The sequence below is a fragment of the Anabrus simplex genome, chromosome 1, assembly GCF_040414725.1.
Source record: "Anabrus simplex isolate iqAnaSimp1 chromosome 1, ASM4041472v1, whole genome shotgun sequence".
NCBI lineage: Eukaryota > Metazoa > Arthropoda > Insecta > Orthoptera > Tettigoniidae > Anabrus > Anabrus simplex.
In genome coordinates this window covers 1,554,069,704-1,554,084,948 of record NC_090265.1, presented here as the reverse complement: position 1 = coordinate 1,554,084,948, position 15,245 = coordinate 1,554,069,704, and the positions used below count along the sequence as shown (strand labels likewise).

The 15,245-nt window shown below is 39.3% G+C and overlaps 1 protein-coding gene across 1 annotated transcript in view; it reads left to right on the top strand.

Moving 5' to 3' along the window:
• LOC136880344 (ubiquitin carboxyl-terminal hydrolase 50) overlaps positions 1-15,245 on the top strand; it is a 199,804-nt gene that overhangs the window by 127,633 nt on the left and 56,926 nt on the right. The window contains exon 10 of the mRNA XM_068229180.1: positions 15,037-15,177. Coding sequence (XP_068085281.1) covers positions 15,037-15,177 — 141 coding nt within the window. The remainder of the gene's footprint in view (positions 1-15,036; positions 15,178-15,245) is intronic.

Below are 15,245 nucleotides of genomic sequence, written 5' to 3'. Positions count from 1 at the left end.
TCTTGTGGTCTTTCTTATGTTACCATGACTAATGTCTGTTGTGGTTCTACTTCTTGTGTTGTATGTGTGGAGGAGCTGCTGTGAGGGGCAAGTAGGGGGTTGAGGGCGATAGATGTTAGGCGGGGCGTTTGCTATTGGCGTACCATGTGGTGGGGAGTTCTTATCTGTTGTCGAGGTGGGGGTAGGGGACGATCCTGCGGGCAGGACGTTAAGCTTTGGCGTATTATGTAGAGGGGGATTTGATGTCAAAATAGTTTCTGTTGTGAGTGTTTTAAGATTAAATATCTTAAAGAATTTGCTTTTTTCTGATTTGAAAGTTTGTAACAATGTTGGCAACTGTTCTATTAATGGGCTTTTTATTTCGGCCGCATCGTTCAAATTTTTATCTTTGTTAAAATTGATCCAAATAAATATATATGTTTTCAAACTCTGTCATTAGCTTCCCCTTTTCAATCCTTTTGATTATTGTAAGGTCTTTGTCTATTGAGGTATAATGATGGCCGGTTTCTTTCATATGATTACTCATTGCGGAGTATTTATTATGCTTTAGGGCGTTAAAGTGTTCCATGTACCTGGTTAGGAAGCTGCGACCAGTTTGGCCAACATATGAAGATTTACACTGTGTGCATGTTAGTCTATATATTCCGGAACTTTGAAATTTGTTATTGTAGGAATTTACTGTGTTATGATTAAAAAATAAGTTTTTATTAGTGTTATGTGTTTTAAATGCTACTTGCATATCCCGCTTTTTGAGTGGGTTTGCTATTTGGTGAATCGTTGAACTGGTGTAAGTAAAGGTTGCGTATTTTGATTTTTTGTTTTTTTCTGGTGCGAGATTTGTGGCTAATTTGAGCTTTACTTTGTTGATGATTCGATTCACCATCTCTGCTTTATATCCGTTGATAAGTGCTAGTTCTTTTATAAAATTTATTTCTTTCGTGAAATTCGCAGATGATAAGGGTATTTTATGGGCTCTATAGATCATACTGAAAAAGGTTGCTTGTTTGTGGGATTCCATGTAACATATTACATGTTACATGTAACATGAATATGTTGCGCTGATCTTCAGGAGCTAGCAACTTGCTTCAATCAAGCGACTCGTCTTCGACTTCTACACCATTTTGGGACTTCATATTTATTAAATTGTGTTGTGACTTTGTGCCTGATAGTATATGCAGGCTGGCTCACTTAACTGTTCACCTCTTCTCGTAAACATTTTGAGACAGTGCCGAACTTTGCGTGTGTTGTGCTACTATTCAGAAGATTACGCCTTACTTCATATAAGAGACTGACCTTCTACTTCTTCTAGATTTTACAATTTTAAATCCCACAGTATCAATCCCCATTATCTTATATTGCCTCTTCAACTGTTTTGTGAAATACTCATTCTTTAATTTTTTATTTACCTATGCATTGTTTTTGCATTTTATTCGGCTGATGATGACCCAGATTTGGGTCGAAACCGGTACCGCTTCCACTTATAATTAAATAGGAATGTAAATCTACATTTCTTATTTATTTGTATTGAATAGGTTAAACTCCGTTTTTAGTTGTTTCAATTTAATTGTACAGTAATAATGAAACCGCTGTCAGACGGATGCCTTTCAGGCTTCCTCGAGTCTCCAAGGCTGAAAAGTGGAGCAATGTTATTTATTGTTCACATGAATGGTTTACTGATGAAAGGGGTGAAATATTAGGGATAAAATTAGTTTGTGATAATATGAAGGAGGTGGGAATTACAGAAACATATAGGCCTGGACGAGAGGAAAGAGACATGGAAATATTGGAGAAAATAATAGATTATACTCATAAAAACAATAATGATATGGTAATAATTGGGGGAGATCTAAATTTGCCTGAAGTTGAATGGAATGGAGCTGCAAGTGAAGCCCATGAACAGAAACTACCAAATAAGTTAATTTGGGAGGGAGGATTTACACAAGTAGTACAAGAACCGACTCGTCTCAATAACTTGCTAGATGTATTCTTGGTTAAACCATGGGAAATTGTTGATAAAACTGAGGTAATTGAAGGAATAGGTGACCATAAGGCTGTAATAATGGATGTAGGACTCGTACAAAAAATGCTTAATAAGAGGATCGCACAAGACAAGAAATTATGCAGAAAAACTAAAGTTGATGAATTTGGGACTTACCTTAAATCACAATTCAGTTATTGGATATGTGAAGGGAATAATGTGGATACACTTTGGGCTAAATTTAAAGGAATCATTTGGGAAGGAGAGAATGATATTTGTACCTGTTAAGAAGGGTAAAATGACCTCAGACCCTGTTTATTACACAAGGGAAATAAGAAAATTAAAAAGAAAATGTAGATTCATTAACAGGAAAATCAAAGAGGGTAGGGAGAATAGAGAAACTAGAAAACAGCTAATGAGGGAACTGAATAGAGTGAAAAAGGAAGCAAAAGAGAATTATATGAATGGCATACTTCAAGAGGGTAATGACCACAAAGTGAAATGGAAAAAGCTGTATTAATATATTAGGAATCAAAAAGGAAAAGGAATCCAAATTCCTACAATGGTGGAAGAAGGGGGTGAACACTATTTAACAGATACTGAGAAAGCAAATCTATTTAGTAGGGAATTCAGAGATTCAGTAGAAGGTTGTCAGGAGTTGGAAACCGTAACAGAAGATAGAGAGGGAGAGACACATAGGGAAACAAGAAGCTTCTCATTCACAAATGATGATATTTTCAGAGAAATCCAACTGCTTCAGCAAGGAAAAGCAACAGGAAGTGATCAAATTACTGGGGAGGTATTAAAGACAATGGGGTGGTACATAGTGCCTTGTTTAAAATTTCTCTTTGACTATGCCATAAATAATAGTGTAATACCAAAGGAATGGAAGGAATCTATAATAATACCAATTTATAAAGGAAAGGGTGATAAGAGGAAACCAGAGAACTACAGACCAATCAGCCTGACCAATATAGTTTGTAAAATACTGGAGAGTTTAATAGCAAAGTACATCAGAAAGATATGTGATGATAAAAATTGGTTCATGAGGAGCCAGTATGGATTTAGAAAGAAATTTTCTTGTGAGGCACAACTGGTGGGATTTCAGCAGGACATATTAGATCAGTTGGATTCAGGAGGTCAGTTAGATTGCATAGCCATAGATCTTTCCAAAGCCTTTGATAGAGTGGAACATGGAATATTATTAAAGAAATTGGAGGGAGTAGGATTGGACGTAAGGGTTATACGTTGGATTAGAACATTTCTAAATTCAAGGGTTCAGAAAGTCAAAGTAGGAAATTATACTGTATATCACAGGAAGAGAAAGTTTGGAAGGGAATCGCACAGGGTAGTATAATCGGTCCATTACTTTACTTAATATATGCAAATGATTTAGGGAACAATATAACATCAAAAATACGATTGTATGCAGATGACATAATTGTTTATAGGGAAATAAATAACATTGAGGATTGTTCAGAAATACAAAGTGACCTTGAGAGTATCGAACAATTGGTTGAAGAAAATAACGTGAAGGTTAATGGAGGCAAATCAACTGTTACAACATTTACATACGGGAGCTTTAAAACTGAATTTGAATATACTTTGGATGAGGTAGTTATCCCAAAAGATGGCAAGTGCATATACTTAGGTGTGAGATTTGAAAGTAATTTGCACTGGAAGGGTCATGTTGATGACATCGTTGGGAAAGCATAAAGATCGTTACATGTCATAATGAGGCTACTTAAAGGATGCAACAAAGAATTAAAAGGAAAAAGTTACTTAAGTAAGAGAAGGGAGAAAACTAGACTTATAGGATTATATAGAGCCTATATAGAAAAAGCATGGAGGGAAATCCGTGAGAGGCTTCAGTTGGAAAATAATTATATCGGCAGAACTGACCACAAGTATAAAATTAGAAGGCTTTTTAGCAGAAGTGATTGGGGTAAATTTTCATTCATTGGAAAGGGCGTGAAGGAGTGGAACAGTTTACCAGGGGTAGTGTTTGATCCTTTTCCAAAATCTGTACAGATATTCAAGAAGAGAATAAACAGCAACAGAGAAAATAAATGTTAGAGGGCATTCGACCAGTATAGGATATTGTAAATAAAAAGTGTGTGTGATTAAATTAATTCCATCCCCTGGCCTATGAGTTTAGGCAACCCAAGTAGGGGATTGCCTGTAGGGGTGAAGTACAGTGAAGACTTCGAGGGCTCTGGGACCGCTACGGTAGCTGTCAAGGCCCTTCAGGAACTCTGAAAAGTGGTGGCAAAAGGGGCTCTGGTTAAGACGCAGCAGGTCGTTATGCTACCTAGTTTCCAAAATGGGTAAAATATAAATATGTAAATAAATGCAATGTTAATTTTAATCTTATACCAGTTGTATAGTATTATTAGAAGTAATTTCACATACTGTATATGAGTTGAGTATGTTTGTAAGTACAGGAGATATTATAAGTAGAATTTTGTAAACAATATAAATGTATTAAGGATGATGTGTGGGTTTAATAGAAAAAACTGTTAGCATAAATTGTATAATATTGTATTCTGGGAAACTTTTCTTCTTCTCTTGTTAATTTAAAATTTAGTGCTTGACAATAATGTATTTTAGTGTACCATTTGCCACCGAGGTAGACACCTCATTTGCAAATAAAGAGATTTTGATTTGATTAGATTTGATTTGATCTGTGCAAATCCAGAAACAAAAGCTGGCTGGAACAGCCAATTGCAGCCCTTGGACTGGGGAAAATTTGTAGGTGGCAGAAGCTAAGAAGGTGCTGCATACTACAAAGGTCATCACCAAGTTTCCTCCTCCATTTGACAAGATGAAGGTTCATGATGTGCTTGTCAGGATACATCAGCATGACACCAAACTTCCAATGAGAGGGTGGAGAGTGCTGAATTCAACATCTTCTGATGACACAAGAAGAACAATTGTTTTGGCCCTTAATGAAAGAGATTTTGAAGAGCTCAAGAAGAGAGGCCTTAAGGCCAAGCTTGGACTTCGGCAGATCAAATTTCAAGTAATTAAAGAGAAAACAAAACCTAGCATTGGCAAAGATGCTACTGAAAGTTCTACAGGCCAAACTACAATATAAAAAATCAGCTGTAGTCAATTTCGTCAGGGAGTTCAAGTCCGAGGCTATCGATGTGGCTCTTATACAAGAGCCATGGGTAGTTAAGGGCAGAGTAGCAGGACTGGCAGAATCTGGAGGTAAGCTAATGTACAATACTACATCAAATATGCCTAGAACATGTTCACTTCTGAGCAGAAAACTAAAATGCCTTCTGTTGCAGGAACATTGTTCAAAGGACTTAGTGGTGGCCAAGATAAAACTTGGAAATTGGGAAGGTCCCAGAGAAATAACCATAGGCTCTGCATACCTCCCACATGACTCAACTAATCTGCCCCCTTTAGAAGAAGTTGAGAACCTAATTTGCAATGCAAAGAGGAAAGGCAAACACCTACAATAGTCCTTGGAGCAGATGCAAATTCACACCACACAGCATGGTGCAGCACGAACTGCAATACAAGAGGCGAGTCTTTATTAGAGTTTATTATTGGAACTGAGTTGACGATACTAAACCTAGGAATCGTAGGGAGGTAATAGACATTACACTTAGCACTACGCATATTGCAAACTTTGTTAAAGACTGGAAGGTGCTGGAGCAATGATCATTGGCGGACCACCAGCACATCCAATTTGCAATAGATGCGAGACTGTGTGGGATTGAGATGTACAGAGACCCAAAAAGAACTAATTGGGATAGATACAGAGAAGTTCTAGGGAAGGCTGTACAAAAAATTCCAACTAATATGAGAGGACAGAAAGAATTGGATGAGGCAGTGGAACTATTAGAAGAGGCCATTATAGACTCATTCCATGACAACTGTCCTCTCAAAGAAAATAAAAATACCAAAAGGTAAGGTGGTGAAACAACAAACTAGCCAGAATGAAAAAAGAGGTTAGGATGTTGTATAGAATATCATCTAGAAATGGTATGTGGGACGTATACCATAGGAAACTCACTCAGTATAACCTAGAGATACGGAAAGCAAAAAGAAAATCTTGGAGACTGTTCTGTGAGAAAATGGAATCACACACTGAAACAGCAAGGCTCTGGAAGGTTCTTAAAGAAACCCATATAAATCAGGTGGGGACACTGGAGAAACCAGATGGGTCATTTACTCAGGTGGGGAAGAACTCGCTGGAGATGCTAATAGCATGTCACTTTCCTGAGGCTGAGGAGATGATAGAAGAAGAAACGGTTGGAACAGAGAACAGAGCTCGAAGAGCAGACTGGAACTGTGCCAACAGAATAATAAAACACAACCATGTAAAATGGGCAATCAACACGTTTAACCCTATAAAGGTTCCGGGGCCAGATGAGATACTTCTGTTATTCCTACTGGAAGGATGGGAGATACTCGTCAATGGCCTGACGGACATCTTCAGAACTAGTCCAGCTTTAGGGTATGTGCCAAAATCACGGTCTGAAGCTAAAGCAGTATTCATACCTAAACCTGGAAGGGCAACTATACCCAAGACAAAGCATACAGACCATTATGTTTAACCTCCTTCATGCTGAAAGCAATGGAGAAAATTCTGGATAAATATATCAGAAGAATGGTGCATGAACTCAATGTTACACGAAAATCAGTTTGCATGTAGATCTGGCAGATCCACTGAAGTAGCACTCCACCAGTTGGTTCATAAACTAGAGGAAAGCCTAGAATATAAAGAATTTGCACTGGCAGCATCTCTAGATATAGAAGGACCCTTCAGCAATACAACCTATGACTCTATGATCAAAGCATTGGAATAGAGCAAGGTGAGTAAAACAGTCATCAAATGGATTAAATCCATGTTAGACGGAAGGAAGATAAAAGCAACCCTGTTTGAAGAAATGCTGATGGTTAGGGCCACCCAAAGCTGTGCTCAGGGAGGAGTTCTTTCACCTCTGCTGTGGAACCTCGTGGTGAACAAAATTATAGCTATGCTCAACAAACAGGGTTTCTATACACAAAGATATGCAGATGACCTGGTGATTGTGGTACGAGGTAAAGTGATGAGTGTTATCCAGGACCTCATGCAAAGATCACTCAACCTTGTGAAGAACAACTATCAGTCAACCTGAACAAGATAACTCTGGTCCCTTTTACAAGAAGGAGAAAATTAGAGGGAAAGAGATCACTGAAGCTATTTGGGCAAGATATGAATATGGAAGAAGGTGTAGTGTTAGATAAAAATCTAACCTGGAATCCACATATAGAAAGGAACATAACCTGGACCAAAAACTTGCTGTATGCATGTAAAAGAGTTGTTGGGAAGACATGGGGCCTAAATCATCAATGGTAATGTGGATATACAATGATCATTAGACCGTTGATGGCCTATGCTGCAATTATCTGGTGGCAGAAAGTAAGTCAAGGAAAAGTCGGCAGTTGATTCTATAGCCTACAGAGAATGGCATGCATAGCCATAACTGGGGCTATGAGAACTACGCTGCCAAAAGCCTTGAATACTTTACTAGACCTCCCATCACTATGCAATTTCATAAATGGACAGGCTAGAATGAGTTCATATTGATTGGCACAATCAGAGTGCTGGAATGCACAAAAAAACCAATCTAGGACACTGTAAAATTAACAGAGCAATAACAGAGGAAGTTCTACACATGCCTTCTGATCATATGATACCAAAGTACAACTTTGAAAAACCGTTTGAGACCCAGATAATAACAAATGGAATACTGAAAAGAAGATATAGTGTGCTGGACTGATGGCTCAAAGACTGTGGTATCTGTGTGCTAATATTGACTGTGAACGTTTCTTTTCTTGCTACTCAGGAGTTTTGAGCAACTTACATTGCAACATGAAGGAAGAAAATGCAAACATTATGGCAATGTTCTCCTTTCTCCTTTGACAGTATTTTTCTTTCATATTATGCCTTCTTCATTGATAACTGAATTATAAAATTGTGTATGTTTTTTCTATAAAACTCCATACTGTTCTTCAATAAGTTATTTTCTTGAAAATGTGCTTTTATAATCCCAAAATGTGACAGTAAAATTAATAAAAATTATATAAAATTCTCAAAAATAAACACAAAATTGTTATTAATTACTTTGATTTCCACCAAAAAATAAAACAAAAAATTCAGGACCCTAACAATATATGCCATTATTAATTGAGAAGTGGTTCATGTTGTCATATTTTAATAAAGGCCTGCGATGTCCTTGGTGTAAGTCAGGCAAATGAAGTTATAAACCAAATACAAAAATTACGAGAAAGGAATATTCCATGGAAAATAAATTCAAGAGTAATGAAGAGTATGTGATTAAAGAGAAGAAATCAAATCAAAATTGGAATGTAAAGATCAATATACAGAAAGGGGCAGAAGAGATGGAATGAAGATGTAGATAGTTAAAGGGGTGAGTCAGGAGAAAGAATAAAAGAAGCAACAGAAAAACTCATACAAATAGAAACGTCCGAGCAAGTTAGTTGAACAAGTTATTCGTGACACTTGCAAATAATTTCAGTGCTATGTATTCTGTAATTTTACATACATACATTATCATTATAGACTGTTATGCCTTTCAGCGTTCAGTCTGCAAGCCTCTGAGAATGTACTAAACGTCGCCACAATCCTCGATTTGCAACTAGTGTTGTGGCCTCATTTAGTTCTATACCTCATATCTTTAAATCGTTAGAAACCGAGTGTAACCATCGTCGTCTGGGTCTCCCTCTACTTCTCTTACCCTCCATAACAGAGTCCATTATTCTCCTAGGTAACCTATCCTCCTCCATTCGCCTCACATGACCCCACCACCAAAGCCGGTTTATGCATACAGCTTCATCCATTGAGTTCATTCCTAAATTAGCCTTTATCTCCTCATTCCGAGTACCCTCCTGCCATTGTTCCCACCTGTTTGTACCAGCAATCATTCTCGCTACTTTCATGTCTGTTACTTCTAACTTATGAATAAGATATCCTGAGTCCACCCAGCTTTCGCTCCCGTAAAGCAAAGTTGGTCTGAAAACAGACTGATGTAAAGATAGTTTCGTCTGGGAGCTGACTTCCTTCTTACAGAATACTGCTGATCGCAACTGCGAGCTCACTGCATTAGCTTTACTACACCTTGATTCAATCTCACTTACTATATTACCATCCTGGGAGAACACACAACCTAAATACTTGAAATTATTGATCTGTTCTAGCTTTGTATCACCAATCCGACATTCGATTCTGTTGAATTTCTTACCTACTGACATCATTTAGTCTTCGAGAGGCTAATTTTCATACCATACTCATTGCACCTATTTTCAAGTTCCAAGATATTAGACTGAATCCCTCCCTGCCATTTTATACCTTTCAGCAGATGATCCATGTAAACTACGAACAGCAAAGGTGAAAGATTACAGCCTTGTTTAACTCCTGTAAGTACCCTGAACCAAGAACTCATTCTACCATCAATTCTCACTGAAGCCCAATTGTCAACATAAATGCCTTTGATTGATTTTAATAATCTACCTTTAATTCCATAGTTCCCCAGTATGGCGAACATCTTTTCCCTCGGTACCCTGTCATATGCTTTCTCTAGATCTACGAAACATAAACACAACTGCCTATTCCTCTCGTACCATTTTTCAATTACCTGGCGCATACTGAAAATCTGATCCTGACAGCCTCTCTGTGGTCTGAAACCACACTGGTTTTCATCCAACTTCCTCTTAACGACTGATTGCACCCTCCCTTCCAGGATGCCAGTGAATACTTTGCCTGGTATGCTAATCAATGAGATACCTCGATAGTTGTTGCAATCCTTCCTTTTCCCTTGCTTATAGATAGGTGCAATTACTGCTTTTGTCCAATCTGAAGGTACCTTACCAACACTCCACGCTAATTTTACTACTCTATGAAGCCATTTCATCCCTGCCTTCCCACTGTACTTCACCATTTCAGGTCTAATTTCATCTATTCCTGCTGCCTTATGACAATGGAGTTTATTTACTATCCTTTCCACTTCCTCAAGCATAATTTCACCAACATCCTTTTCCTCCTCCCCATGAGCTTGGCTGTTTGCAACACCACCACGATGATTTCCTTTTACATTGAGAAGATGTTCAAAATATTCCCTCCACCTCTCCAGTGATTCCCTGGGGTCTATTATGAGTTCACCTGAATTACTCAAAACACTGTTCATTTCCTTTTTCCCACCCTTCCAAAGATTTTTTATTACTGTCCAGAAAGGTTTCCCTACTGCTTGACCTAGCCTTTCCAGGTTATTACCAAAATCTTCCCATGACTTCTTTTTGGATTCAACAACTATTTGTTTCGCTCTGTTTCTTTCATCTATGTACCAATCCCTGTCTGCCTTGGACCTTGTTTGGAGCCATTTCTGATAATCCTTCTTTTTACGTTTACAGGCTGCTCTCACTTCATCATTCCACCAAGATGTTCGCCTTTTCCCATCTTTACACACAGTTGTTCCTAGGCATTCCCTTGCTGTTTCTATTACAGCATCCCTGTATGCCACCCATTCACTTTCTATATCCTGAACCTGCTTACTGTCTACTGTTTGAAACTTCTCACTAACCATATCCATGTACTTCTGTCTAATTTCCTCATCCTGGAGACTTTCTACCCTTATTCGTTTGCAGACAGATTTCACTTTCTCTACCCTAGGCCTAGAGATACTTAGTTCACTACAGATCAGATAGTGGTCTGTATCATCGAAAAATCCGCAAAAAACTCGTACATTCCTAACAGATTTCCTGAATTCAAAGTCTGTTAAGATATAGTCTATTATGGATCTGGTACCCCTAGCCTCCCATGTGTAGTGGTGAATAGCCTTATGCTTGAAGAATGTATTCGTAACAGCTAAACCCATACTAGCACAGAAGTCCAGCAAACACTTCCCATTCCTATTAGCTTCCATTTCTTCCCCACATTTACCAATCACCCCTTCGTATCCTTCAGTTCTATTCCCAACTCTCGCATTGAAATCACCCATTAGCACTATTCTATCCTTGCTGTTGACCCTGACCACGATGTCACTCAATGCTTCATAAAACTTGTCAACTTCATCCTCATCTGCACTTTCACATGGTGAATACACGGACACAATTCTTGTCCTAATTCCACCCACTGACAAATCTACCCACATCATTTGCTCATTTACGTGCCTAACAGAAACTATGTTGCGTGCAATGGTATTCCTGATAAAGAGCCCTACCCCAGACTCTGCCCTTCCCTTTCTAACACCCGTCAAGTACACTTTATAATCAGTGGCGGCTCGTGATGATAAAAATGGGTGGGGCACATTCAACATATTAGGAACACTAGGAATCAATTAAATCAATTAAATTAATCTTACTTTTTTATTTCTTGTATATAAAACTGCGATTGTAGGTTCTATTTTTATCTTTGAACGATTTATGCTAAGCTCTGGTCTTGGTCCACCCATTTCTTTAGCTAATAATCCGTTTTCGTAATTAAGAGATTTTGTTTGTAAGTAGCTCAATTGATTCATTTTTAAAACACTTATGCTCGAACAGGAATACACTCAGATATCACCCTAATCTTCACACACTTTTCAGACTTACAATGAACATCGACACCGATGGACACGATTAATCCAACAGACACAGGTTTGCTACAAACACTATATACTTTTTCGCGCGTTAATAATATATATGCCGATAAGAAAGTGTAGCTGGGTGCTATCTAGTAGACTGTAGGAGAAGTAAGTTCAAAATACGAACTAGCGCTGAAGTGTCACGTCGTAGAAATACTGTGACCGGGTCAGTGGAATTCGCCTTAACCCCCTTCACCCCTCACAGCTCACAGAATGAGGGGATGATGTTCAGGTATAAGAACGAGTCGGTCCCATCCAGGATTAGACCTTTACTATGTTGCCTAGTTTAGTCCAGGGCTGCTAGAACAAGAACAACCATGGTGAATCATAGCCTCTTGAACTCACTGAAACTGGTCATGACAGTAATCGTGCATAATGTTGTTCTGATTGTTATAATAGTTTTAATCGGTGGAGGGGCACGTGACCATGTGACCTAAAGGCAGAACCGCGCCTGTTTATAATCTCCTATCTCTTCCTCATTATCTCCCCTTACCCGAATATCACTTACTCCTAGCACATCCAGATGCATCCTCTTTGCTGACTCAGCCAGTTCTACCTTCTTTCTTCCATAAGCTCCATTAATATTGATAGCTCCCAATCGAATTCCATTTCGTTCGCCAAGTTGTTTCCAAGGAGTCCCTCGCCTGTCAAATGGGAGTGGGACTCCATTACTCCCATAGGTCCGAGGCTTGCTTAAAGTGTTCTGAGCTCGGTAAATTCATGAAGCAGGATGCTGCCCTACTTGCACATAGTCCAAGTGAGGATCACTCCTCTAACGGGTTATGGACCACCGGTGAATTGTATAGTCCTAGCCGCCTGAGCACAAGGAGGGCCAAATCTCCACAATGGAATTATTGCCCGCCTAGGGCTTCTGATAAGTTCACCTGCATAATCCCAGCGTCAGTGGGTAGGGTCTGACACATCCCACTCTGATGAGTCTAATGTCAGACCTAAGAAGAAACGCTGGTTAATAGAGCAAACGCCGGAAAAGACTTACATCTGATATGTCTTTGACATCCATGCACTTGGCGGTAAGATCCAACGGGAGCTCCATTCTCAACGGCTGCCAAGACTGAGTGCCTCAGGGCAGTTTATATGCGAGCGCGGGAAACACTCTTCACAATATTGTGACCAACAGCCACACGAACAGAGTTCTGTATTTATTAAAAATAGGAAACATTATTTTTGGGATTACCCTCGTATCATTTGTGAAATGAACACTTAGAGAAAAATAATTTGTATTTACTGAATGTATTTTAATTGCCCAACAGATTAAATGTTTTTCATTTCATTTCAAGTACTAGGACCCTTATGTATGTATTAATAAAGTTCAACAACAATTGAAATATAACAAAGAAAACCTAGATTATTTAATTACCCTGTACTAAGTTCACTGTAAGATTTTCATGGCTGAAAAGATCTGCTAGCATGAAATGAAGCTATGTTTATGTGAGCTACAGTGAACCAGAAATTCCTCTGTATGCTCACACTTTGTTAAGCAAACCTGACTCAGACTTCTTGACACGCTTAACTAGTGTGAGCCAGATCATGTTCAAGTAGTCATCTGGTGGGGTTATTTAGGCTGGAAGCCTGGCGAATTAGCTCAGTACAGGACTCTAGAAGGAGGAAATTAAGCTGTGTAAGTGCAAAATTAAAAACAGTCTGCAACAGAGTAGTGTGTTCACATTTGACTTGTATGTCAAGAATTACTTCACTGTATTCACTGGTGTCAGTTTATATTTTCTCAGATGAAATGCATTTCATGATATTCCATCTCATTTCTTCTAAACAAGGAATTTGAAAAAGTATGGTAGTACAATTTGTATTTGAGATAAAACTGAAAACTACAAGATCTGTCTCCTCACTGACAAAAATGGTGTGTAGTAAACATCCAGTCAGGTTCCCCTCTTGGCAACCCCTCTTTTTAACAGAGTGAATAGCGATTCATTTTATTTTTTCTAGAGCATCACCTAATGCCTTGTTTTAGTGCTATAGCTTGTACATAGGTGGATCAAAAGGTTAGTTGCACTAACACGCCGCAGCAGCGCGCTATGTGTCGCAAACGTGGGCACAGCAGAGAAAGGAACAGACACTGCCCACATGTCTGTTAGGCAGGTCGCTGTGGTGTCTTGTCTAGTATTGTGTGAATAGCAGCCAAATGCAATGGCGCGTCAACTGGACATTCACTCCAAATATGAGGTGCGTGCGACAATCCGACTCCTATGGGTCAAAAGGAAGAATTGCACAGACATTCATCATGAAATTAGTGCTGTGTATGGGGAGCGGGCCATTTCCCGGCAAAGTATCATAAAGTGGTGTAAGCAATTCGAAGCCGGACACACGGATATCACGGACAACCATAGCAAAGGCAGGCCCGCAATGTCCAGAACCCGTGCAAAGGTCAACAGTGTGAATGCGATCATTAGACAGAACCGGCGCATTAAACTGAGAGAAATCGTGACGCAGCTGAACATGTCATATGGCAGTGTGTTCACCATTGTTCACGAGGACCTTGGATATCATAAGCTGTGTCAAATATGGGTCCCACGTCTTCACACCAATGAGCACAAGGGACAACATTTCCAATCCTCCCTGGCATTTTTGCAACACTATGCCGCAGATGGCAACGGGTTTCTGCGGCAAATCATCACAGGCGACAAAACTTGGGTCCACCACTTCACCCCCGAAACGAAGCGAACATCAATGGAATGGGCGCACCCCTCATCACCACAACAAAAGAAGGCCAAGGTTCAACCTTCAGTCGGTAACGTTATGGCGACAGTGTTCTTTGACATGGAGGGTTTGCTGCACGTAGAATTCATGCTGAAAGGTACGACGATCAACGTTGCGTCGTATTGTCAAACACTGCGCCGGTTGCGTAAAGCGATTAAAGCGAAGCGCTGGGGGAAACTGAGCGCCAGTGTGATTTTGTTGCACGATAATGCAACACCTCACAAGGCCCGCCAAACGAGAGAACTGCTGCAGCGGTTCAAGTGGGAGGTCTGGCAACATCCACCCTACAGTCCCGACCTAGCGCCATGTGACTTTCATCTGTTCGGTAAGCTCAAAATGGAGCTCAGTGGTCGATGTTTCCAGACTGATGAGGAGGTGAAGGCCGCTGTCTCCAAGTGGTTGCAGTACACTGGAGGAAATTTCTATGCATCCGGCATCAACAAGTTGGTTGTGCGTTCACAGAAATGTTTGGAGTCTCTTGGAAACTATGTGGAAAAGTGACTTTACAGTGTATGACGTTATAGTCGTGTTGCTGTTGTATAGGTGGTATAATAAATGGCCATAACTGGAAAGTGCAACTTATTTTCTTATCTGCCCTTCACGATTATTATTTTATCCAAATCTGGTATAAAAGCAGCTGTTTGTAAATGAAGTGTTACTCATACCATATGTAATTTATTTTAGGGTGCTGATAATTGTGGCAAAACGTTACGCATACAGCCAAGATCTTGGAGCCGTTAAGAATACAGAATGTCTGATACCTTCAAAATTTATAAAACTTGATCGTGTACCAGAAGTGAAACTTCTTCATAAACCAAAGAATATGTAAGTAGCTCCAACATAAACATGTTTTCTTTAAGATATATCCATTCTTGACATTATTTATTATTGTG